General features: G+C 42.0%; 1 protein-coding gene across 11 annotated transcripts in view; it reads left to right on the top strand.

Annotated features, from left to right (window-relative positions):
• Positions 1–20,662, top strand: part of mbnl1 (muscleblind-like splicing regulator 1) — a 238,329-nt gene extending 217,667 nt beyond the window's left edge. For 7 of the 11 annotated variants that reach the window (XM_043702714.1, XM_043702715.1, XM_043702716.1 and 4 more), the window contains 4 exons: positions 2,527–2,562; positions 6,272–6,366; positions 9,028–9,103; positions 16,148–20,662. In XM_043702714.1, the coding sequence (XP_043558649.1) occupies positions 2,527–2,562; positions 6,272–6,366; positions 9,028–9,084 (188 nt within the window). In that variant the 3' untranslated portion in view covers positions 9,085–9,103; positions 16,148–20,662. The remainder of the gene's footprint in view (positions 1–2,526; positions 2,563–6,271; positions 6,367–9,027; positions 9,104–16,147) is intronic. The other 4 variants (XM_043702713.1, XM_043702710.1, XM_043702711.1 and 1 more) reach the window with 1 other exon arrangement.
• Positions 20,663–26,766: the final 6,104 nt, after the last annotated feature.

Below are 26,766 nucleotides of genomic sequence, written 5' to 3'. Positions count from 1 at the left end.
TGTACTTTTAAGGATTTGGCTGTCATTGCATTTTGATGCCCCCAACTCTGTTCAATGCACTTCTGACAAGTTAAGACAGTGATCATCAGCTATGGATGAAACCTTTTCACTGCCACCACTGGGTTAGCATGATTTGGGATTTAAAAGGAGGGGGGTCACTTCTGACCCCTTTTAAAATTCAAATAAAAGTGAAAGAATTTAGTATTTACTCAGTGCCTTTCATAACCATGGGGCTGGCCAAAGGTGCTTTATAATTCATGAAGTACGTTTGAAACAAAGTCACACTCAATGTAGGAAATGACTGAGCCAATTGGTAAAGAGCAAGTGTCCAGAGGCAGCAGAGACATAGTGACTAGTTAATGACATAGGTCAAAGGGTAAATGTGGCCAGGCCAAAAATTATTTACAACTTCCACTTACAAAGGGAGGCAATGCTTTGTCTCGTGGTATTGTCACTAGACTATAAAACCAGAGATCTAGAATTAATTGATTTGAATCCTATCATGACAGATGCTAGTATTTGAATCCAATAAAAATCTGGAATTAAGAGTCTCATGATGACCAGGAGTCCACTGGCAATTGTTGGAAATACCCATCTGCTTCACTAATATCCTTTAAGGAAGGAAACTGTGTCCTTACCTGGCCTGGCCTACATGTGACTCCAGACCTACAGCAATGTGGGTGACTCTGAACTGCCCTCTGGGGAATTAGGGGCAGGCAATAAATGCTAGTCAGTGATGCCCTCGTCCCATGAATGAAATTTAAAGTAATCTGGACTGAGTTTAAATCATGTTTGCTGATTTTGATGATGTGATGTTAAATTAAGATTAATGGACTATTATTAAGAAAGAATTTGGATTGACATATCACCTCATCACATGCTCACAGCATCCCTAAAGTGCTTTACAGCCAATGAAGTCCTTTTGAGGAGAGTCATTGTAGAAATGTGAGAAAATGCAGCAGGACGCTATATACAGAAGTGAATCAGGTATGCTGTTAGTTAAGGAGAAGACTTATTCAGATCACTGCCCTCCCACAAAGCCATGGGACTTCTAAATCCAACTCAACAAACAAGTGGAACTTAAATGCCCCCATCCAGAAGATGATTCCTGCACAAGTATTTGACTCCCTTAGTACTGGGCTGAAGTGCCAACCTGGTTGTCATGCCCAATCCTTAGGACCTTCAGACTGGAATGAGAGTGCCACCAATCAATTCCAGACAGCATAGGCACATCAGCAAGGCTGGTCTGAATAGGGAGTATGACACAGATTCGCTAAACTGAGACTGCCCGCGGTAAGGTTTACATGAATGAGGACAGTTACCACAAATTTAACTGTTAGCCCCTTGAGTTTAGATGTTTGAAGAGGCATTGAGACACTTTGGATGATATAAAAATGGATAGAAAGAATACACGCTCAAGGGGACACAATCTTACATTTGGAGCAGGAGACAGAAATGAAATTGGTGAGCAGTTTTGCTCTCAAACAAAGGGCAGTGGAGATCTGGAATTCTTGCCTCTGAAAGGTCTGAGGCAATTGAAAACCACCAGGAGAACATAGAGAGGAGCTCATTGAAGTCATGGCCTTTGGGTTCTCCATATGCTGCTCTTGTGCACCTCCTAGTGGCCAGCTACTTGTATAGCAATGACAACTGGCCTGGGACCTCAGTCACAATTAAGTTTTGTTGCATTTTATCAGAAGTGACACAGAGAGAAAGAGCAGCAATTAAATTTATTGTAATGTACAAGAACTTGGATTTTCATCATGTCACAAAGTACACAGCTGTTTGCAAAAAAAATCAATGCTGCATTAATTTCAGAAAGCCACGTGGAAGCTGTTTCCATTGTAATGTAGAAAGTACAGCAACTCCTTGTTGCACATGAGCAGCATTCCAGTTGCAGCATTGAGACAAAGGGCAGGATTGTCTATTTTATTGGTGTTAGAGGGAAGATGAATATTGACCGGGGTGGGGCGAAGAGAGCAGGAGAGGAAACTCTACAAGTTTTCTTTGAAATAGTGCCACTAGACAGCTCACATCTGTCTGAGAGGGGATTAATATCTCCTAAGTGGATTGAGTGGGGCATATGCAGAGTTACCTCAGTATGGCCTCAACACTGTCAGCCTGGGTGATATGCTCTAGAGTTGGGCTTGAACCCATCCAACTTTCACTCACACCCAGGGCTGACTCACAAAGGCAGACAAAGCCAGGATTGTAGGAGGAGGCCTCACTCATAAAGTATTTTTTGTGGCTGGCAGTGCAAAAGGAATCAAAACTAATGTTTCAAAGAAGCAGAGTTAGTTACCAGCACACATGTGTAAACATGTGTTCCTCACAAAGCGCACTGTTTTCTGGTAGATCAGAATGTTGTATGATTTGATTGTGCTGACACAGCACAAGCCTCTGTTCCCTCTATAACAAGTTTTGTTTCCTCTTTGTGATAATGATTTCTAATTACACATGTGATGGGTTGTTTTAATTCTTTTCCCCTTTCAAATCCACCTTCCTGTTGCAATGCATGATGGGCAGGCTCAATATTGTGCATGACACCCGCTACAAGTGTTGGTAGGTGCCAGCTATGTTTTTCGATTATCTGTACCAGTAGAATTTGTATCCACAGGCCCTTCAAAGTCCACTGGTGAAATCAGCTCATTAGTGTGTCCACGGTTTTTGTAAAAGGACACAGCACAGAAGGATCTCATTAGGCAGATCGTGCTCATGCTAGTTATTTGATACAGCTATCCTCTTGATCCCACTCCATTTTTTGCCCCATAGCCCTATAAATTCTCTTCCTTCCCAAGTCTTTGTCTTACTGCCTTTTGAAAATTGCTACCAAAACTATCTCTGCTACCCTTTTCAAGCAGTGCGTAACAGGCTAAGGAAATTGGGCATGTCCACAAGGACTCTTACCAATTTTTATAGCTGACCCACGGAAAGCATCCTATCCAGATGCATCACAGTGTGGTTTGGCAACTGTTCTGTCCGGGGGGCAAGAAACAATGGAGAATTGTGAACCCAGCCCAGCCTTTCCTCCACTGACTCCATCTACACTTCCCACTGCCTCAGGAAGGCAGCCAGCATCATCAAAGACCCCTCCCACCCAGGTTATACTCTCTTCTACCCTCTTCCGTCAGGCAGAGATATAAATAGATTCAAGAACAGCATCTTCCCTATTGTTATCAGTCTTCTGAATGGACCTCTCAAATTTTAAATGTAATGTTGATCTCGCTCACTGTTCCCTGCAGCTGTAACATTGTGTTCTTTACTGTGTTCTTTTACTCTAATGCACTTTGTAAGGTATGGTCTGTCTGTACTGCAGTCAAAGCAAAACGTTTCACTGTGCTTGTGACAATAATACATTCAATCAAATCAGAGCCACACACTGTATCTAAACAAGGAGATTCCTAAAGTGCCCAGGCTAAAAGTGTGACAAAAATAATATCCTCATAAATGCTTACAGGGTCATACAGCACAGAAGAGGCCTTTCGGCCCATCAAGTTTACACTGTCCAATCCATGCCAATCCCACTTTCCTGCACTTGGTCCATGGCCTGAAATGTTATGACACTCCAAGTGCTCAGCCCCACCCTTTTTTAAAGGTTGTGGGGTTTCCTGCCTCTCCTACCCTCCAAGGCAGTACATTCCAGATCACCCCCATCCTCTGGGTGAAAGGTTTTTCCTTAAACTCCCTCTAAACCTCCCTGCCCTCCACCTTAAAATTATGCCTTCTTGTTCCTGACCCTTCAACCAAGCTCATCATAACTCTCCTTCAGAAATGGAATAGTGTAAGACCATGGAATCTTACCCCGTAGAAGGAGACAACTCTTCCCGTTGTGCCTCTTTGAAAGAGACCCCCAATTTGCCCCACTTCCTCACTCTTAATTGAGCTTGCATTTCAAGCGTTGAGCCAATTTCCTTTTACAAGTGGATTTTGAATCTGACCCCAGCAGCTTTTCAAGCCACACATTCCAGATCCGATTCTCCTCGTCATCCTCTTGCACCTTTTTGGAACGCTTCATGTTCCATTGCTATCTGTTTTTGGGCAACCTCAGTTGCTCATTAATTCTTTGAACATCCCTCAGTTCCAGGATCTATCTGAACCCAAAGACCACATTTTGAAATTGCAACCTTGACCTGAGAAAGGGATGTGTTTTGTGCGACAATGTTTGTTTTCCCAAGACATTGTCAGAATGTATTTACCATAGATTTACAGAGACCTTCCCAATAATCTTAAAGTTTCCATCGCACAAATGCAGCAACACCAGGATAGTATCCAGGTTCAGGCTGATGAGTGACATGTAACATTCATGCCAGAAGTGTCAGTCACTGACCATCCCCTGTAAGAGTCAAAAAGTGTGACGCTGGAAAAGCACATCAGGTCAGGCAGCATCCAAGGAGCAGGAGAGTCAATGTTTCGGGCATAAACCCTTCATCAGGAATGTTGATGAAGGGCTTATGCCCAATGCATTGATTCTCCTGCTCCTCGGATGCTGCCTGACCTGATGTGCTTTTCCAGCGTCACACTTTTTGACTCTGATCTCCAGCATCTGCAGTCCTCAGTTTCTCCATCTCCAATAATAGACAATCTAACCACTGCCCATTATCATTCAATGGCATTATCATTGCAGAATCCCTCACTATCAATATCCTGCAGCTTACTATTACACTGAAACTGAACCAGATGAGCCATTTAAATACAATGGCTACAGCAATAGGTGAGAGGCGAGGCTAGGAATCCTACAGTGAGTAACTCACCTCCTGACTCCCCACATCCTGCCCAATATTAGAAGGCACAAGCCAGGATTGTAAATGGAATATTCTCCACTTGCATGGAGGAGTGCAGTTCTAACAACACTCAACAAGCTTCACAGCTTTCAGAACAAAGAATTCCACTTGAATAGCCCCCTATCCTCTGCCTTTAACATTCACTCCCTTCACCTATCTTGCACAGCAGCAGTAGTGTGTACCATCCTCAAGTTGCACTGCAGCAACTCACCAAGCTTCCTCTGACAGCACCACCCAAACATGTGACCTCCACCACCTAGAAGAACAAGAGCCGCAGATACACAAAACACCATCAGCTTCAAGTTCCCATCCAAACCACAGACTTTCTTACCTTTATCTGCCCTGTACTTCCCTTTAAATATTTTGTCGGTGTATTAACCCGTAACTACATAAAATGCCATTACTTCACTATTGAGTCAAAACCCGAAACTCACTTCCTGACAGCTCTGTGGGCGTACCTGTACCCCAAGGTCTACAGTAGTTCCAGAAGGCAGTTCACCACGACCTTCTCCAGCGCAGGTGAGGATGGCCTGATAAATGATACCTGAGCCACTGATGCCCATATTGCAAGGACATCAACACAGAACCTCCCCTTTAATGGTTGAGGCACTCTTTTAAAAAAATATGGAGTTTATTTTCCTTCTCCACCATCACCTCAACACTAATCTCTACCAATGCTCTCTACACCCAAGATGTGTTGATATTTCTGAAGTTAATAGCTAAAGTTGACAAGTGATCAATTGACCAGCACTTGTGTGCAATTTCTGTACCACATATGAGTGAGTGGACTTGGAAGGGCCTGTGTTTCTCACTGCTAAGTTCTTTCGAATTATTAAAGCTCTTGTTGCAATAATTTTAGCTTTTTAAAATGATTCAATTAATGATTATGAAGCAGTAAAAAGTTTACAATGTTGCTTTGCAATAATGGATAGTTTTGGATTTCTTTTAATGACTGTTGTCGTGTAATTAAGAGTATTTTGATTAAAGCATGACTCAACTTCTTTGATATTATGTAGTATAGCCCAAGTTGTTACTTCTTTCTGAGAGGTGCATTATATAAATTGTTTTTATAAGCTTGTTGCATTGATTTATCTCAACGTTGTTCTTAATAAGCAATTTCCCCTTCTCTTCCCTTTTCGTTTTAAACTCATTGTATTTGTTCTTCACTTCCACTTGCTTTGTCCCTCTTCCTTATTCCACTCAACCTTCTACTTTTACCCAATTTACCCCAACACACCTCTTCTTTCTTTTTCCTTCCCTTGTTCTGCCTCTAAATTTCCCCCTCTCTTCCTTGCTTTATCTTGCTCTTAAAATACATGTCAACTGCTGTGATTCGTGACCCGGTTTGCCACTGTGTTACCTCACTCTGCGTGTTACCGTGGATTTATTTCACCTCATCCTTTCCTCATCAACACTTCTCCTCCCCCAATGCTTGCTCCATAATTCTTCTCCATTGCTCTGCCTTTTTACTTTCCCTCCAATAAAAACAGTACCCATGATGCATGGTGCCAATCCTGCGGCGGTATCTGCAGCAACGACATCAGCCACAAGTGTTCCCTTTGCGGCTACAGCCAACGCCAACCAGGTTTGCACATTTGGTTGCACTTCTGTCAGTAGCAGTGCAGTAGATATAATATCTTTTGAGAAAAGGTCCTTGACAAAAACTCAAGGTTAAAATGTCTGACCTTTGGCCCTCGTGGTGCAATGGTAGTGTCCCTACGTCTGGACCAAGAGGCCCATGTTGAAGTCTGACCTGTGCCAGAGGTGTGTAATGATATCTCTGAATTGTTGCAGTGGTAATGCCCCTACCACTGATCCAGGAGGCCCAGGTTCAAATCCCACCTGTACCAATGGTATCTCTGAAAAGTTTGATTAGCAAATATCAAAGATGTCCAGCCTATTTGTTTTGAGATTGGAGTAAATGGCTTCAGAATGTACCAGTTGTTGCTATACAGTAAACTTTCCAAGGTATTGCGGTTGATTAAGGATTTAGCCTTTGGGTAACGGTGTGAGGTGGATGTGACCACACTTATGTACCTCAATCAAAACTGGCAAAGATTAAAATTACCTCAGTGTGCCAAAGGGTAGGTATACAATGTGCTGCTGAGGTGAATGTGCTGGGTAATACTAGAGAAGAACTAGCACCATATTACATAGGAACAGACTCAGAAGAAGTATGAAAAGTACAAAAACAGGTTTATAATGTAGTTAGACAAAGAGCTGGTCAATATTGGTTAGGGAACAAAACATGCAAATAACCTTTCAGGAATGTGATAGCCTGGCAATATTCTTCGGTCAGAATATTGAGTACAGGAATTGGGTGATCATGTTGCGGCTGTACAGGACATTGGTTAGGCCACTGTTGAAATATTGTGTGCAATTTTGGTCTCCTTCCTATCAGAAAGATGTTATGAAACTTGAAAGGGTACAAAAAAGATTTACAAGGATGTTGCCAGGGTTGTAGGATTTGAGCTTTAGGGAGAGGCTGAACAGGCTGGGGCTGTTTTCCCTGGAGCATCAGAGGCTGAGAGGTGACCTTATAGAGGCTTACAAAATTATGAGGGGCATGGATAGGGTAAATAGACAAAGTCTTTTCCCTGGAGTGGGAGAGTCCAGAACTAGAGGGCAGAGGTTTAGGGTGAGAGGGGAAAGATATAAAAGAGACCTATGGGGCAACATTTTCACACAGGGTGGTACATGTATGGAATGAGCTGCCAGAGGAAGTGGTGGAGGCTGGCACAATTGCAACATTTAAGAGGCATTTGGATGGGTATATGAATAGGAAGGGTTTGGAGAGATATGGGCCAGGTGCTGGTAGATGGGACTAGATTGGGTTGGGATATCTGGTCAGCATGGACAGGTTGGACCGAAGGGTCTGTGGCCATGCTGTACATCTCTATGACTATGACTTTTTGTGGCTCTGACTGTTCTATAGTTTTCATCTGATTAGAGAGAGAGCGATAGAGGAGTAAATCTGCAGGTCAGTCAGAGATGTGCAGGTACTGTAGAGTGATGACATTAAGGGACTTCACACCAATCAACATTGGATAAATAATGTTACAGTCAAGGGAAAGGGAGGGCATGAATTTATGGAATGTGTTCAGAATTCACATAGAAAGGAGGTATTGGTGGATCTGATGTTGGCAAATGACATGGGCCAAACTGACCAAGAGATGAATTACATGTTGGGGATAGGGGGGTGGAGAGAGAGAGAGTGGTGTTGATTGTGGTAATAGGGAGAAGGAGATAGCCCAGCAACGTCAACCCTACCCCACCACCATCCCACCAAGCCTGAAGGTTGGCTCTCATCTCAGCAACATGAGATCTGGCCTCACTGCAGGGTAGTTACACTGGACATGGGCATGCAAGTTAATTATTGTGCAGTGAGACTGCTGGTCTAAAGGGACTGAAAGTCCTGCCTGAAATAGCTTATGGCCAATCAGTTCTGTAGTCCCGTCAAAGAGTCTGCGGTCAGCTTTCCTCCACAGCTCAGTGACTCCTGACACGGAATAGTGCCTATTCAACTATTCAGATGAGAAGGACATGCCCGAAACTAACCTGTCCTTACATCCAGTTTGCACACAGTCTCTTGTGGAGTAACTGGATGGTGACCAAGGCATCGTTCTCTCATCTAGGGGAACAATAATAAGATCCTTCTTTGCTCGCTGCAAATGATTATCTGAATGTAGACCAAACAAATTGAATCAAAAACCGACTTGGTCTGTGTCATTTAGTTTCACAAGGCGCAAAGCAGCATTGACAGAATGACTCGAAAAAATGTCTGTAAAGCGATTCTAAAACCCCAAATGACAGAGCAAAACACAGAACCAATAATTCTGTTCCTGGAAGGACATGTTTCATAATGGCCTGTCAAAGAAGAAGTTTGTTATTGCTACTTTTAAAATGCTAACGGTCAGAGACGTTGTTTACTCTGCAATGCAGCTCATAAATCTGTGAATAATGAATAAACAAATGTGAGCTTTTAACATCTACTTAAAGTTGCGCAGTCATAAATCTGATGATTTAGTTTTGACCAGATTCCAGTCTAAACACTAATTCAGACAACAGTGACTCTGTTAGTCTTGCACTTATTGGTCATTGCTCAGCAACTGGAGGACATCAATCGCCTTGAAGCATGACCACAGCACAGTGTACTTTTTTTGTATGACCTCCCCTTTAAACAGGTTTATTGAATGTCTTGACTGAACCACGATACTAACTTGGGTTGCTGTTTCCTTTCATGCAGATGCCCATAATATCTGTAGATCATCTGACTAGCCATAAGTACGTTACTCAGATGTAGAAAATCTTCGGGTCGAACAGTGAGTATCTGATTTCGTTTTCTTTTGAACAAATGTGTACACTAATACATTGGGATATCATTAAGAATATTAACTTTAGTGATGAAATTATTCCAATAACTATAGAAGCGGCAATAGGTCTTTCAGCCCATCGTCTCTGCTTTGTCATTCAGGGAGATCATATCTCGCTTGATAATCCTCAATTCCATTTACCTGTCTTTTCATTATAATCCTTGATTGCCTTACTGATTAGAAATCTATGACAGCTTTGAATATACTTAATGTCACAGCTGAACTGTAGTAAAGAATTCCACAGACTCACTACCTTCTGAGAGACAAAGTTCTTCTTCTGTCTTAAATATGCGATCCCTTATTCTGAGATTATGCCCTCTTGTCCTAGAGTTTCCCATAAGGGAAAACCACCTTTCCATACCTACCCTTTAAAGTGCTCTAAGAATCTTGTATATTTCAATGATGTTGCCTCTCATTCTGCTGAATTTCAAAGAATACATTGGAATTTACTCAATCTCACCTCATAAGACAGTCCCTCCATACTTGGTATCAGCCCAGTGAACCTTCTCTGGATTGTCTCCAATGGCAGTAGATCTTTCCTTAGGTAAGGAAACGAAAACTGTTCCTAATATTCCAGCTGTGGTCAGACTAGTGCCTTGTAAAGACTGAGCAAACCCCCCCCCCTAATTTTATGCTCCATTCTATTTGAAATAAAGGCCTACATTGCCTTCCTGATTATCCCCTGAACTAACTTGCCAACATTTTTGTTATTCACAGAAAAGGCTCTGAAACCTTCTGCACTGTAGATTTGTGCAGTCTTTGTCCTTTTTAGGTGCCTCATTTTGGGAAAGCAAATCTTAGCAGGACTTACGCACTTAATGGGAGGTCCTGGCGAGCGTTGCTGAACAAAGAGACCTTGGAGCGCAGTTCATACCTCCTTTAAAGTAGAGTTGCAGGTAGATAGGATAGTGAAGAAGGCGTTTAGTATACGTATTTTTATTGGTCAGAGCATTGGGTATAGGATTCAGAAAGTCATGTTGTGGCTGTACAGGACATTGGTTAGGCCACTTTTGGAATACTGTGTGCAATTCTGGTCTCTCTCCTGTAGGAAGGATGTTGTGAAACTTGGCAGGGTTAGATTTACAAGGATGTTGCCAGGGTTGGAAGGCTTTGACCTGCATATCCTCGGTGGAGTGGGAGGGGGAGTTGAAATGCTGTGCTACAGGGTGATTGGGTTGGTTCGTCCGGGTGGCCCAGAGGTACAAGGATGTTGCCAGGGTTGGAAGGCTTGAGCTGTAGGGAGAGGCTGAATAGGCTGGGGCTGTTTTCCCTGGAGCGCCAAAGGCTGAGTGGTGACCTTAAAGAGATTTATAAAATCATGAGGGGCATGGATAGGGTAAATAGACAAGGTCTTTTCCTTGGGTTGGGGGGAGTCCAGAACTAGAGGGCATAGGTTTAGTGTGAGAGGGGAAAGATATAAAAGGGACCTAAGGGGCAACTTTTTCACGCAGAGGGTGGTGCATGTCTAAAATGTGCTGCCAGAGGAAGCAATGGAGGCTGATACAAATACAACATTTAAAAAGCATCTGGATGGGTATATGAATAGGAAAGGTTGAGAGGGAAAAAGGGCCAAATGCTGGCAAATGAGACTAGCTTAATTTAGGATGTCTGGTTGGCATGGACGGTTGGACCAAAGGGTCTGTTTTCGTGCCGTACATCTCTACAACTAATATTTAGCTACTTTATTTTCCCTACCAAAGGATTCCCACATTCCTCACATTCCCAATTAACACACTGTAACCTCTCTAAGTTATTTCTGGGTTTTGGAATGTTCTGGATTGTTAGGGGAGCTTACATGGAATGGATTTATACACACAGAATCCGAACAGTGTGGCCCATCGAGTCTGCACCAATCTTCTGAATAGCATCCCACCCAGACCCCCATCCTATTCCCTTAATCCCAAATGTACCATGACTAATCCACCTAACATCCCTGGACAGCAAGGGGCAATTTAGCATGGCCAATCCACCTAACCTGCACATCTTTTGACTGTGGGGAGAAACCAGAGAACCTGGAGAATGTGCAAACTCCACACAGACAGTCACCCGAGGCTGGGACCGGACCCAGGTCCCTGGCGCTGTGAGGCAGCAGTGCTAACCACTGAGCCACCCTCAAAAATAAAAGATTATGGGACGATCCAATACAGTTTTGGTGTCGGGACACTTTACTTCACACAAAGAGTGAGGAGAGTAGGTTACATGGTATTAATGTCACTGGAATAATAATACAGGGGCCCTGACTAAAGTTTGGGTGACATGGGTTCAAATCCCACCCTGGCAGCAGTTGGAATTGTCATTCAATTAATAATTCTGGTGTTAAAAGCTTTTCTAATGCTGATGATGATGAACCTGTTATTGATTGTTGCTAACAACCCATTGGGTTCATTCAGGCAAGGAATCCTGCCATCTTTACCTGATCTGACTTTCATGTGACCCTAAACCTACAGCGATGGGCTTGATGCATAAATGTTCTCTGAATTGGCCAAACAAGTCACTCAGTGCTGTCTAACCTTTAACAAAATCAAAAATAAGGATCGTGGACCTCAGTCTCCAAAAAAGCTACTGAGGCTGGAGGCTTATTAAAATTTCCCAATTGTGACTGATAAATGTTTGCTGGTGATGGGTATTGAGATCTATGGAAGTAGGCCTGCATTGACATACATAAATCAGAATTCACTTGAATACCAATTGAGTCTCCAGGTAGTCAAATTCCTGTTTCTCGGTATTCCTGTTTACTTACACAATCTAGACCTTCCTCCTGCTCACCAATTTCTCAGACCCCACCCCTGAATGTTACTATGGAAACTCCTGTACTTGTATATGGTGTTAGATATGATCCTCATGAATATACATCACACAAATTCACTCAAATCCTTGAGATTCCACAACATTTCTGTCTGAGATATATGGGATTCTTAAAGGGCTTGACAGGGGATATTTCCCCTTGTAAGATTTTCGGACTAGAGGGCACTGTCTCAGAATTAAGTGACACCTATTAAAGACTCTTCTCTCAGAGGGTTGTGAGTGTTTGGAACTCCTTGCCACAGAGAGCTGTGGGGCAGAGTGTTTGTGTGTGTTTAAGGCTGAGATAGACTCAGTAGGAGAATAAAGGATTATGGGGATACGGCAGGAAAGTGGTTGCGAGGTATGTCAGCCAACGTCTTATTGAATGGAAAAAGGACTGAATGTCCTACTGCTCTTCTGTTTCTTATGGTCTTGTGGTGTCTGTGATCTGCCATCTTGCAACCACAGTGCAGACTGGAAGGTTGAATTGCAGAGCCTGCTTTAATCAAAGTGGTTGAATTGTTTTTTGACCATCTCAGTCTGGGATCAGAATATCTCTCCTGTCTTTAAACAGTGTCTGATATTATTCATTTATTGGAAGTTCATGCATCTTTCATTTCACTTCAACCTCTTTGGCGTAATAGAAGCTTAGTTTTTAAAATTATAACTGGATTTGATCGGGTAGACGTAGGGAAGATATTTTTATTTCCCAGAATGTAGAATGGCTAACAGCACAGAAGGATACTGCTCCTCTGCAATTCAGCTAACATCTTTTCTCCGGTGTCTTCCCATAGCCCTGCACATTCTTCCTTTTCAGATAAGTTTAATTCCCTCTTGTATTCCTCATTTGAGCCTGCCTCCACTCTTTCTGGAAGCAATGTACTCCAGATCCTAACCTCTCACTGTGCCAAAAACCACTTGCTAATATCACCTTTGCTTCTTTGTTCTCAAATCTGTGATCTCTTGATCGTGATCCTTCAACTAAAGGGGAATGTGTCTCCTTGTCTTTGCTGTCTAAAGCCTAGATGGTTTTGATTATTACTCTCAACATTCTCTTCTCCAAGCACTGCTGCCTCACAGTGCCAGAGTTCGATTCCAGCCTCAGGCGACTGACTGTGTGGAGTTTGCACATTCTCGCCATGTCTGCGTGGGTTTCCTCCCACAGTCCAAAGAAGTACACGTTAGGTGGATTGGCAATGGGAAATTACCCATAACATCCAGGGATGTGCAGGCTAGGTGGGTTAGCCATGGGAAATGAGAGTTACAAGGAGAGGGTAGGGGGCTGAGTCTGGTAGGGTCACTGTTCAGAGGGTCGGTGTGGACTTGATGAGCTGAATGAACTGCTTTCACGCAGTAGGGAATTCCATAATTCTCTGCTAACTTCTTCAAACTTTGCTGATGTTCGTCAATGTTGAAGATGGGTAGATTAATCAGGGGTAAATTTAGGGGAATGGGTCTTGGTGGTGTACTCTTCGGAGGGTCAGTGTGAACTTGTTGAGCCAAATGGCCTGTTTCCACAATGTAGGGAATCTAATCTAGATGAGTGAGAGATCTCCAGTGGCTGTAAGGCTGGAGAAAGTCATGTGGATGGGATGGAGGGGGAGACACCGATGATAATGAGGCTCCAGAGGGACTTGAAGACCAGGATTTTAAAATTCAGGTGTTGCAGGACTGAGGGTGATTCAGGTTTCTTGCACCAATCATTGTCCAGTGATTGATGACGGCAAGGTGATGTCACAGAGGTTTGTGTTCAGCTTTAACCTTCTCCAAGATTGATCTTAACGCTGACTGAGTGAAACAAAGAAGGAATTTGCAGATAAATTACCTCATCCCTCCTCCAGCAAGCAGTCATTCATCTGCCTATTCATTAACAACCCACATAAGAGTCTCAATTCGATGACTCGTGAGCCAGGCTTTTGCTCTGGGGAAATGCCTTGCAGGTAATCAGTGACCAGGTCACCTGCTGGGTTTAGCTAGTAAACAAAACCTAATTAATTACAGTAGAGTTCTGATGAAGGGTCACCGGACCCAAAATGTTAACTCTGCTTTGTCTTCATAGATGCTGCCAGACCTGCTAAGCTTTTGCAGCAACCTCTGTTTTTGTTTCTAATCACAATACATGACTGGTCATTACACTTACTGTATAATATGAGGAGAAAGTGAGGTCTGCAGATGCTGGAGATCAGAGATGGAAATGTGTTGCTGGAAAAGCGCAGCAGGTCAGGCAGCATCCAGGGAACAGGAGAATCGACGTTTCGGGCATTAGCCCTTCTTCAGGAATGAGGAAAGTTGGTCCAGCAGGCTAAGATAAAAGATAGGGAGGAGGGACTTGGGGGAGGGGCGTCGGAAATGTGATAGGTGGAAAAAGGTCAAGGTGAGGGTGATGAGGATATGCAGGTCTTTGGACTCCTCCATCGTCAGTCCACAACAAAACGACGGTTGGAGGAGGAACGCCTCATCTTCCGGCTAGGAACTCTCCAACCACAAGGGATGAACTCGGGTTTCACCAGTTTCCTCATTTCCCCTCCCCCCCCCTTGTCTCCGTCAAATCCATCGAATTCAGCACCGCCTTCCTAACCTGCAATCTTCTTCCCGACCTCTCCGCCCCCACCCCAGTCTGACCTATCACCCTCACCTTGACCTCTTTCCACCTATCACATTTCCGACGCCCCTCCCCCAAGTCCCTCCTCCCTATCTTTTATCTTAGCCTGCTGGACCAACTTTCCTCATTCCTGAAGAAGGGCTAATGCCCGAAACGTCGATTCTCCTGTTCCCTGGATGCTGCCTGACCTGCTGCGCTTTTCCAGCAACACATTACTGTATAATATGTCAATGTTATCCCTCAAAATAACCTTACGCACAAACAAACAAAATCCCATACCAGGAAATGGGAAAAAAGTGCATTTCTCTCTGCACTTTAGTAAAAACAAAAAGCATCTTTGTCTTACTTCTTGAATACTAAGGAAAAGGTATAGTGTGGAACACTGGTCTGACATTCAATACACCTCAACAGATGCCACCAAAGACCAGCAGATGTCTCTGAGATCTTTGTCAATGCAGCTTGCTCAGGGAGCAGAGTGTTGAGGATCCTTTGGGATCTTCTTCAGGAGCAGAATTGGCATTGTGGACCGAAATGGTTCATGATTCATCGCCACCTTGTCAAGGGTGACTATGGCTGGGTAATAAATGCCAGGCCGCTCCAGTATCTTGTAAAGGAATAAAAAAGAAAATAATATCGGGATTCAGACTAGACCAGGGCTGAAGGTACACAATAAGAGATTTTTTTTTCCCAGAAATAGGAAAGCTGAGCTGGGAAGCTGCTTCCCTTCCCAGGCTGGCTACTAACTAAAAAAATCCCAAATAATCTCCAAAGGTTAGGCTGACACTGAGCAATCATACACCAAGCAAGAGGGTGGGAAACAGCAGTTATCCCAAGACTTTTGAGAAATGCATTGCTTCAAAAAAAAATGTGACCGTCCTTTTAAAAAATAAAATTCAGATCTGTACAACAGTTCAAACTCAAGTCTGCAACACAACAGTGAGGTTGGGGCTCAGACTATCCATGGCGGTGATGTTTGGTTAGGGATTAATATTGACCAGGAAATCAGGCTTAACTAATTACCAATTAGCTTTATGACAATAATTTGCCTGAAGGCATAATTGTGCCAAGAGGAGCAAAGGTTATAGGGAGAAAGCGGGAAAATGGGGTTGAGAAACTTATCAGCCACGATTGAATGGCAGAGCAGACTTGATAGGCCAAATGGCCTAATTTCTGCTCCCATGGTCTTAAGTATACTTAAATGTATTTAAATATAATTTATCCGTGTCTAAGAAAGAAATTAAGGGAAGAAAACCCTCAGAACTACAGATGCTGGAAATCAAAAACAAAAATAGAAATTGCTGGAGAAACTTAGCAGGTCTGACAACATCTGTGGAGAGAAAGCAGAGTTAATGCTTCGAGCCCAGTCATTCTTCGTTAGAATAAATGAAGATATGCTTTCCATCCAGGGGTTGCCTTGATTTCAATGAGGAAATTTGGGAAGATTTTCCCAGTCTTGTGCCTCAGTGATTATCAGGAGAAATCCATGGAGAAGGGCCTCAGCCTCTCAACCAGGCCAAATCTGGCTGACCTCATGGCCCAGGGAAACGTCTTCCAAGTTAAAGCCAGACAGGAACTAATCTGCCGCCTCCTTTCTCTTCTCTCTTTAGATCAGCGTGAAGAGATGACAGTGTGCTGGAACACCATTACGGGGCAAGGGTCAACAGCCATTCTGTAAATAATACCATCTTCTATCCAACCCTTCCCTCACTCCCTCAGCCGGAAGCCTTTCCACCTTTTGCATGCTAACGAATTGGAAGTATGGTTCTCCGGAAGGAAGTGTCGAAAAGATCACCGCACACTGAGACTTGCGTACCCTGTATATTCCACCAAGAGTAAAGCTGAGGGAAAGTAATCTACTGTTCAGCGTGCAACATCATCTGCCTTTACTCAGTACTGTGTTATGCATAGGATCCGAGATATATGCATAAATGACTCCCCCATTTCCTTCACTCGTCTTGTCTCTCTTTCTCCCTCCAAATCTACCCCCTACACCCTTCTTCTCAGTGGAAAGGTAAACTTGTTCACTTTAGTATGCAGTATGTACTGGTACGCCTACGAACCATGCAGATCATTTTGATGTTAGGTTTAAATGGTTTTCCTTCAAGTTTACAAAAAAAAGGAGAAAATAAGAAAAAAAACCACAAAAATGGTGCACCTTGTATTTAAAAAAAGTAATATTCTACCATTTTCATCAAGAGTTAGTTGTGCATGCACAGTGTTCTGTGTTGAGGTTATATTCTAGTGGAATGTGAGAAAGATTTAAAGGGGCAATGGACAGCGATGAATGTGCTGGGCAAAACCTAACACTTCTGTTTAAAGCGGATTGTGGCTTTAAATAATGTGTCATAAGTGTCTTGGGGGGGGGTACACGTTAGGTGCCATACAAGACTGTACATCTAACCTTAAAGTATTATTTTTACAGTGTTAAAGAAGTTATCTGATTCCAAATGTTTCAAACTTGCTAAAGCTCAGTAAAATTGGACAGTGCCACAGACTTTATTACCGTATATGCCAAAGCTGTCTCCAAAATGGCATCCTGACTCCAGAGCAAATAGAATAGCACACAGTCAATAAGATTAGAATTTTGTTTTGTAAAGAATGAGAAATCTTGCAGACTGATGTTCCACTGAGACTTATTATTAATATCTATCATATTAATACCTACCATATTAATCAACATAAGTGAAAATTAATCTCATAACCACACATGGCCACAATGGATTCTCATTGATGCCATTTGGTCTCACAGATTGGCAACAAGTCAACTCTTGGGAGAAAGAAACCTCTTTGCATTAATTGCCAAGCAAAGTGCCATGTTTCAGGGATTTGGAAAGGCGAGTCATGTTTGTGCAGTTTTAATTTGCCCCAGTTTCTTTATTTTATCCTCTGTCCAAGAAAACAGAACCAAAAGTCAATAAAGACTATAAAAAAAACTCGACGGAGATGGAAACTCGTTTTATGCTGAATGTCTCACTGCAGTCACACATGTACATAAACAGGTGAACTAAAGAAAAGTGACTCTAAGCTAGATACCGAACAAAGCACTGTCATTAAGATGCATGTTAAAACCAAAATATTAATGAAAATCAAGGTATTTGTTAAAAGTAGCACCAGGGTGGGATATGTATCTGGGTGAATTTTATATGTGATTTTTTTCAAATTATTGCATTTAGCCTTAGAAAGCCTTCAAGAAATAAAAAAACAAAAAAAAACAAAAAAAAGATTATTAGTTGTGTACTTTTAATGGGTTCATCCAAAGGAATTCCTTATTTTTATTTTCCCGATAGGAATATTTTCTCTTTTTCTTTTCTGCAGCTTGTTAAAGAGGTAGTTCAGCAACAGGTGGATCAACTGCTGTAGTGGGCCAGGTTACTAACGGTATCCTCATCACAATGGAAGAAGTGAAGGTTCAATTTTAGAACCTGTCCATACTTCCAGACTCACTGCAAGAGTTTTGTTTTCAGTTAAAGTTTGAAAGGTGCAGTGGTAGTTTTAAAAGGGGCGGTTGCATTGATTTTATTGATTGTACTGTACATCTATTAAAGCCTTAGATTATATATTACGGGTTGAAACCCATTTTAAATGTTACTTCAAACCTGTTAAGAACACATAGCTGATAGATTTCAATTTTTATTCAAGTTACTTAACATGCTAAAACGTTGCTGACTTTTTCCTCCTTTGTTTAAATTTGTAGTTTCTTACATATGTTAAGATTAGAATCATCTTTATTTTTTATTCTGTTAAAATGTCAGATATTGTTTTCATATTTTAGTTGGTAGGATTTTTTTTCTGTTTATCAGAATTCACTGTTTAAAAATTTCCAGATGTTTATGATGATAAAGATATTCCCCTCTGTTCTCCTTCATAACATACGCATAACTTTGAATTAAGTGTAGTGTCGTTTAATTATTCATATTAGCATAACGACTTAAAGATTGATTTATATTGTACTGACTCGTGATTACAAGCATCAGTCACCGTTACTTCAGTCTTGTTTGCATTCAGAGAACAATGACCTTTTGTACGGAAATCTTACAATGATATGTTTCATTGTGTAGTATGAAGTTAAGTTGTTGCTATGGCAACAATCCTGGCAGACAATTGTGTAATATTTTAATGATTTACTTTGTTTGTAATTAGTCATTACAGAAATCTCTAGTTCCTAGATATTAGAACTGAAAATTATTTTCTACTGTAACCATTTGAGGATAGTAAGATATTGTTTTCTGAGTATACTTTGATCTCCTCGTCTGAATATCCAAACCTTCTTTAAATAGAAGCTGCATAATCAATAGATCAAGGGATTTTTTAATGTCATGAATTCAAATATTAATCAAAGCTTACTTATAAGAAAAGAGAATTAATCTGAGTTGTGTGTGCAAACACTTGAGGGTTGATTATGCTGCAGTTTTAGAGAAAAAAAAGTGATCGGGCTACGGGAAGAACGTTGACTTTTTGCACTTCTGTACATAGTCAAGAGAGGGAAACCTGTAAAATAGTAAGATCTTATTTTGAATAAAAAAAAATGTCTATAATAACAAGGAATTTTGTTAAGGTAATTAAAACGACAGGCTGAACAAAAATTTAAAAATTTAAAAAAAAGCTTGCAAAAATATAAAAAAAACTGATAATGGGCACAGAGTAAGCACCTCATAACCCTCTACCCCCAAACCCTTGACTTCCCAACCCCAACCCCACCCCCCCCAAAAAAAGGCAAAATATTGCTTTGCTTTAATGTGAACAGCTTGTAGTTTGCCAGGATTTTTTTTGGCTGGAATGATAGACATCCCGCTGAGATCTCTGGGTAAGGGTGATGCCCAATTTTAACCCAGTTCTGCCCATTGTGGAATAGGTGGGATTGAAGTGCAGTAGGTGGTCTTAACCTGCCCAACCCCTGCTTTGTATTTGACATCAAGTGTCTGATGGGGCTGCGGGGAGGACAGAGAGGAATGGACACATGCAGTTTCATTGCACCCAATCCCATAGTGATTCCCACCAGGGCCAGATCGGGTTAAAATTTTACCTCCCTGGCAATGCCACCCCGCCCTTTCCTCCTCTGCTCATGACTGACAAAACGTTGAACAGGTTCAAAGCCCGGCTACAGATCATTAGGACCAGGGCAGGCACATCAATTACCAAGGTTCATACCATCGGAAAACAAAATTATTTTCACATCACTATACAACAACAAAAAAAAGTTAAAACTGTTTTAAAAAAAAACGTACTGCATGTTTAGAAGCTTTTGTAAAAAAAAGAGAAATGAAAGGAAAAAATGTATTTTAGACTTTAACAGAACAGGTTCTGTAAACTGAATTTGATGGTGTATTTCTCACGGAAGATAAAAATGCATACATACGTATATAAATATATCAATATATATTAAACTGGCTCCACACTTTCATTCAAATAATTAAGAAACAACAACGTCAGTTTAATCACGGACAGGTCAACCAAACAGCAGGTGCCCACATGATTTTACTGCTCTTGCAATTCCTGTTCCTTTTTGCAGTTGAGTGTACGCCTTTCAAAATGATTCAAAGCACTTTTTTTTAAATTTTGCTGTTTGAACAACAACAGAATACTATTTGTAATCGGAGGCACTTAGAAGCGACCAGTTAAAACTTGTGCCCAGTTTTTAAGGTCAATCAGTTTTCGATAGAGAATGATTCCCTCTTCTGAAAAGAGAGGTGGGGAAAGGTCCTTGGCAGGGTAGAGGAGGAGTGAGCACTGTGGGTGGGGAGGAGGAAATGCGAACACAAATTCAGTTTTAAACTCCACTCTTTTCACTGCACCACTTCACCACTCGCCTCGCCTCCGCTTCCCCCACCCAAAATTGAATTTCCTTTTGTTCAGATGAAACAACCACTCAGATGTTGAGAGGGATTGTGTCCAATTTGCGAGGCTGTAGCTACAACTGCTAAAAGGACAGAGGCTTGGTTTTACTATTGTGTAATCACAGACTTTTTATTTTGTTTTCCTGCTTGTAGTTGGCAAGATAATGTACTCTGTCCTTGGCTGCCAATTGTTTTTTCTGGCTTATTTTATTATTACTGCTATAACTTTGATTCTTGCTGTATGGAATTAAAAAAAAAACAAATAAAGATGAAATTGACCAAAAAAAAGCAAAATGACTGCTGTGTTTTCCCTTTTTAATGGAAGTCTTTGAAAATAAAAAGCTTTTGTGCCCACAAAATGGAGATGTTTAGAGGTTTACCATCCCTCCAGCAGTACACTGAAGTCTCCAGGAAATGGTAGTCACTACTGCAAACACAGCTCTGTAGAAATGTTGTACAGCTATCCAATCCATAGAGAGATATTTCAATTTTGTCCCAAAAGTTAAGAACAGTATCCTCAGCCTATTATACCTGTGGTGTCCCTTTGAATTGTCCCCATTCTTTACACAAACCTTCCTTTATAGATCTGCAAGATTTGGTTTGGCTTAAAATATTTATCAAATATCCTTTGAAAATCACATCCTTTCAGGCAGTGTACCCCAGGTCCAACAAAATTCCATGTGTAAAAGAAATTCCCTACCCATTTAGATTTTTTGCCAGTCAAATATGTGATCTTTGGTTTCTGATCTATCTACAATTGGAAACAACCGCTGCTTATTTATTTCTTTGGATCCTTTAATGATTTGAACACCTCTATTAAATCTGTCCTTAAATTCTCAGGGCCAAGAATGTTCAAGAAGTTCAACATATCCTGGACAAAGAGGCCACATGATCAGTAACCCATTCCATGTCCTTAAACGTTCACCCCCACCACCACCCCCTTCATTGTAAACCATGGCAGCAGTGTATAACATCTATATATACAGCAACAGCTCGCCATCTTCTGGTCACCATTTCCTGATGAAGGGCTTATGCCCAAAACATCAATTCTCCTGCCCATCGGATGCTGTCTGACCTGCTGTGCTTCACCTGTGCCACACTTTTTGACCCCGAGATCTTCTGGTAAAACTGTGATTCAGTGTCCAGATGGCCCCATGATGAATGCCTGGCTGAGCTTCAATATCATTGTGTTTATTCATTTGTGGGACATGAGCTTCACTGGCTATCCAGCATTTACTTACCGCTCCTCGTTGCCATTGAGAAGGTGGTGGGGCATTGCCTTGAACTGCTGCAGTCCACCTGTCGTGGATTGTCCCACAATTCCAGGATTCTGAACCAGTGACAGTGAAGGAACTGAGATATATTTCCAAGTCAGAATGGCGAGTGGCTTGGAGAGGAGCTTGCAGGTGGAGGTTCTACTATCTACAGCCCTTGTCCTTCTAGATGAAAGTGGTTATGTGTTTGGAAGATGCTGTCTGAGGATCTTTGGTGAGTTTCTGCAGTGTGTCTTGTAGATAATACACTGCGGCTACTGAGTGTCAGTGGTAGAGGAAATGGAAGTTTGTGGATGTGGTGCCAATCTAGAGGGCTGCTTTGTCCTGGATGATATTAAGCTTCTTGAGTGTAATCGGATGATACATTTCAAACTTTTCCAGCCACAGATGAGAAGGTCAAAGCTAGCTGATTGACAACCCTTAATTTGTGATAATCTGCCATCCCCTTGAATAATTCCTTTTTCATTGCATTGTGTTTATTTACACAAGATCTTAAGTAGAAAAAAAAGCATTGGTCATTAAGACTGCATATTGTTGGCTGGCATTTTTATATGTGGGTACGCTGCACCATTATGTTCAAAGAACCCTTTCCAAGTCTCTGCTAATTGTATCATTTTTCAGAATCAATGATTTGTCTGATTTCATCATGGTGAGTGCTGGGAAAGGGCCACTACAGGAGATATGAGGGAACCTAGAAAGCACATGGGATTCCATAGAATTCCAACAGTGTGAAAACAGGCCGTTCGGCTAACAAATCCACACCGATCCTCCAAAGAGTGTCCTACCCAGCTTCCCTTCCCCCGCCCCATCCCTGTAACCCTGCATTTCCTATGGCTAAGCCACCTAACTTACACATCCTTGGACACTGTGGGCATTTTCTCATGGCCAATCAACCCTAACCAGCACATCCTTGGACTGTGGGAGGAAACTGGAGCACCCAGAGGTAACCCACGCAGATACGGAGAGAATGTGCAAACTCCACACAGTCACCTGAGGCGAGAATAGAACCCAGGTTCCTGGCGCTTTGGGGCAGCAGTGCTAACCACTGAGCCAGTGTGCTGTCTAACCATGATTGAGAAAAGCTGAATTTGATTGGATTGGGGTCCCCTATTCCACTTAGAAAAGCAACTGAAGCCTTTTGCTTTGGAAATCATTATAAGTGAAATGTCTGCAGCATTGCTAAACTGAGTTAAAAATCACACAACACCAGGTTGTAGTCCAATAGGTTTATTTGGAAACACCAGCTTTCGGAGCGCTGCTCCTTCATCAGTGCTTCCAAATAAACCTTTTGGAATATAACCTGGTGTTGTGTGATCTTTAACTTAGTGCACCCCAGTCCAGTTCCGGCATCTCCACGTCATTGCTGAACTGAATGATGCATTTGTCTGAGTTATAGCATGAATATCTGGAAACAGCTATCTGTATTGGATGATGTGCACTCCCCTTGTCCCATTTTCTTTCCAATCTATTTCCATCTGTTCTCACACCTTCCTTGAGCACAACTTGCTTCAACCAGATGTCTATGTCAGCAGTACTGTGCCTGGCATTCGAATGAGTCATCATGAGGCACATTTCAGCTTCCACAATAGCAGATGGATAGTATATGCATCAGATGGCTTCATTCCAAGTCACAAGGTGCTCCAGGGAACTCCACCTCCTCATTTTCTCCTGTCAGTGACAGAGTGCAGGCCAGAAACTGAATCCAGAAGGGTAAAGTGTGGATAAAAGATCAGTTGTTCATTCTGGCTGACACTCCTCAATTTAAATTTTCAGACCATCCCACATTTGATGTTCCCTACAAGACGAACCCAGTGAGAAATCACTTAAAGTATAATCAAACCAAGAACTGTGGATGCTGGAGATCTGAAAGTCAATTCTGATGAAAAGTCACCAGATTCAAAAACCTTAACTCTGCTCTCTCCCCACAGATGCTGTCAGACCTGATGAGTTTCAACAGCAAATTCTGTTTGTCGTAAAGTTTACTGTGTCCAGTTTATAAATGATTGGATTAATGAGAGCTCTCATATTTCCTTCACAGAAACTGTCAGCAATCAAAAATGAGTATTTCGTATTAATCCATTTGGATGTTAATTCAGTTGAAATTTTCGAGATAAAAATCAACAGGCTTTTAAAAGCATTAATCAAATGCAGACAAATGGAGTTAAAATGCATTATTTCCCATCCCTAATTGCCCAGAGGGAGTTTAAGAGTGAACCACGTTGTGGATCTGAGGTCACATGTAGGCCAGACCAGGTAAGTATGGCAGATTTCCTTACATAAAGGGCATCAATGAAGCAAATAGGTTTTCTGATTACCGACAATGGACTCATGGCCATCACTAGACTCTTAATTCCAGATTTTTATTGAAGTTAAATTCCATATTTGCCATGGTGGGATTCGAGCCCATGTCCCCAGAACATTACCTGGCTCTCTGGAGTAATAATCGACCACTAGGCTAGCACCTCGCCATAACAGGATGGTACAGATTTGAGGGGGTGAATGGGCCATTCTGTGGCCAACTGCTGTGTTTAAAGATATGACTATTAGGGAAGGGCTTGCTCGTAATTGCAAGTTGCTGATATTATGTCGAAACTTATTAACGATTCGAAGAGTCAATATAGGATTCTTTATTGTAGGATTAACATTAGGATCCTTGATATCTTATTCAGCATACAGCAAAGCCCAACCTAACCTTACAGATTGTGGTTTTTGGTGAGTTTTTTTTCTCTTTGTGTAAGCAATATGTGGTGCAAGTATGCAATTTTGTCTTGCTTTCATTTCAGATAAGGTCAGACTGACTTTCCCTGAACATTACTGAATAAGTCGCAATTTTTGGTCCACCTTGTCCATGCTGAACAGATATCCTAAATTAATCCAGTCCCATTTGCCAGCACTTGGCCCATATCCCTTCAAACCCTTCCTATTCATATACCCATCCAGATGTCCTTTTAAATGTTGTAATTGTACCAGCCTCCACCACTTCCTCTGGCAGCTCATTCCATATATGCACCACCTTCTACATGAAAAAGTTGCCCCTTAGGTCCCTTTTAAATCTTTTCCCTCTCACCTTAAACCTATGCCGTAAAAACGATGACTGCAGATGCTGGAAACCAGATTCTGGATTAGTGGTGCTGGAAGAGCACAGCAGTTCAGGCAGCATCCGAGGACAGGCAAAATCCGAGGACAGGCAAAATCGACATTTCGGGCAAAAGCCCTTCATCAGGAAGGGCTTCCTGATGAAGGGCTTTTGCCCGAAACGTCGATTTTGCCTGTCCTCGGATTTTGCCTGTCCTCGGATGCTGCCTGAACTGCTCTGCTCTTCCAGCACCACTAATCCATAATCTTAAACCTATGCCCTTTAGTTCTAGATTCCCCTGCCGTAGGGAAAAGATCTTGACAAATCAAGATGTTCCATGCCCCTCATGATCTTATAAACCTTCATAAGGTCACCCCTCAGCCTCTGACGTTCCAGGGAACACAGCCCCAGCCTATACAGCGTCTTCCTATAGCTCAAATCCTCCAATGTGAAACAGAACATGCACTGGAACAAGAAATTAGCTACATTTTATGTCTGGACCATTCTGTTCTAGGAGGCGAAATTGGACCAAATGTGGGTCTTACAGTCAAAGAATTAAAAGAATGTGCAGGGCTGAGTGGGAAGCAGAGACAGATTTAAGTTTGTGCTCAGTGAACCCTGACCTGATGTTACCATGGCTGCAGTTGAGAATGAAGGAAGGACATAGTCATCACAACAGGAAAATGATAGAATCCATACTGTGCAGAAGGAGGCCATTTAGCCAATTGAGTCAACACTGACCCTCAGACGAACATCTCATCCAGATAACCTCCCAATCCTATCCTCATATATACCATGACTACTCCACCTAGCCTACACACCCCAGGGCAATTTAACAAGTCCAATCCACCTAACCTGCACATCTTTGGACTGTGGGAAGAAACCCACGCAGAAGTGGGGAGAATGTGGAAACACCAGACAGACAGCCACCCAAGCCGAGAATCAAACCCAGTCGCCTGACGCTGTGAGGCAACTGTGCTAAACGCTGAGCTACTGTGCCACCCTCATACAAAAGTGAACTGATTACCCAGTTGTCTGTATCTCAGTGAGACCAACAGTGACGGCACAGGGTGAGCATTGTATCCCATGTCTGTGTTTTCAGACTGTGTGTGCTTTAAATGAGCAGTCAGTAAAGAAATTGGGCATTTTCGGAGCTTTGAGTCATTGGTGCAGAGTGTAAACCTTTAAATCGGACAGGAAGTATGTTCCCAATTCCTAAACGGTAGGTTGCATTTGCTCTGAAACTTCACATCACCCATAATTTCACCACAAATCTGTAGAGTAAGCAATGGTTTATCCACAATAAGCATGCTGGCAGTAATGTTTTAACCTTATTGTACAGTTGAGATTGGGTTGAAGGTGGAATGCTCCCCAGATTATGCTTCTGTGATTTAGTATCAGGCTTTAGGACAATTCCCTCCTACTCTTCCTGTGCCTTTTCTTCATTGCTGTGCCTGTCAACAGTAATAGCCTTGAAGCTCCTTGGGTTTCCATCCAATCCTCAAATGTAAGCAAAATACCATTAATCCTGGTGATATAAAGTAAAAACAGAAAATGCTGGAGAAAATCAGCATTTGTGGAGAGAGAAATCGAGCTAACGTTTTGAGTCGCAGTATTTAAATTGAAGCAGCTGCCATTATGGGATTTGAGTCCATGTCATTGGTTGGGGATATCTGGATGATTATTCCAACAGTATCACCACCACATTACTGAGCCATATTGAGTTGCAGCAACAGAAATATAACACTTATAACATAACACACTGCAGGTGCATTCTACGCAATACATAAACACATAGAGACCTGGAGAGACCATCCCCACATTTCTTATTTTGTAAAGAGACATTCTTAATGAGAAACAAAGCTATGCCAGGTAAGGATTGTTTCCAAAAAGAATCTAAAATCACGTCTTGATACTTAAAGAGCATTGCTGTCACTGAATCCCCCACTATCATCATGCAGAGGCTTACCATTGACCAGAAACTCAACTGAACTACTTCTATAAATATAGTGGCTTCAACAGCAAGCCACAGATTAGGAATC

This window comes from Chiloscyllium plagiosum, chromosome 13, assembly GCF_004010195.1.
Source record: "Chiloscyllium plagiosum isolate BGI_BamShark_2017 chromosome 13, ASM401019v2, whole genome shotgun sequence".
Classification (NCBI taxonomy): Eukaryota; Metazoa; Chordata; class Chondrichthyes; order Orectolobiformes; family Hemiscylliidae; genus Chiloscyllium; species Chiloscyllium plagiosum.
This window is presented reverse-complemented; position numbering and strand designations above follow the sequence as displayed.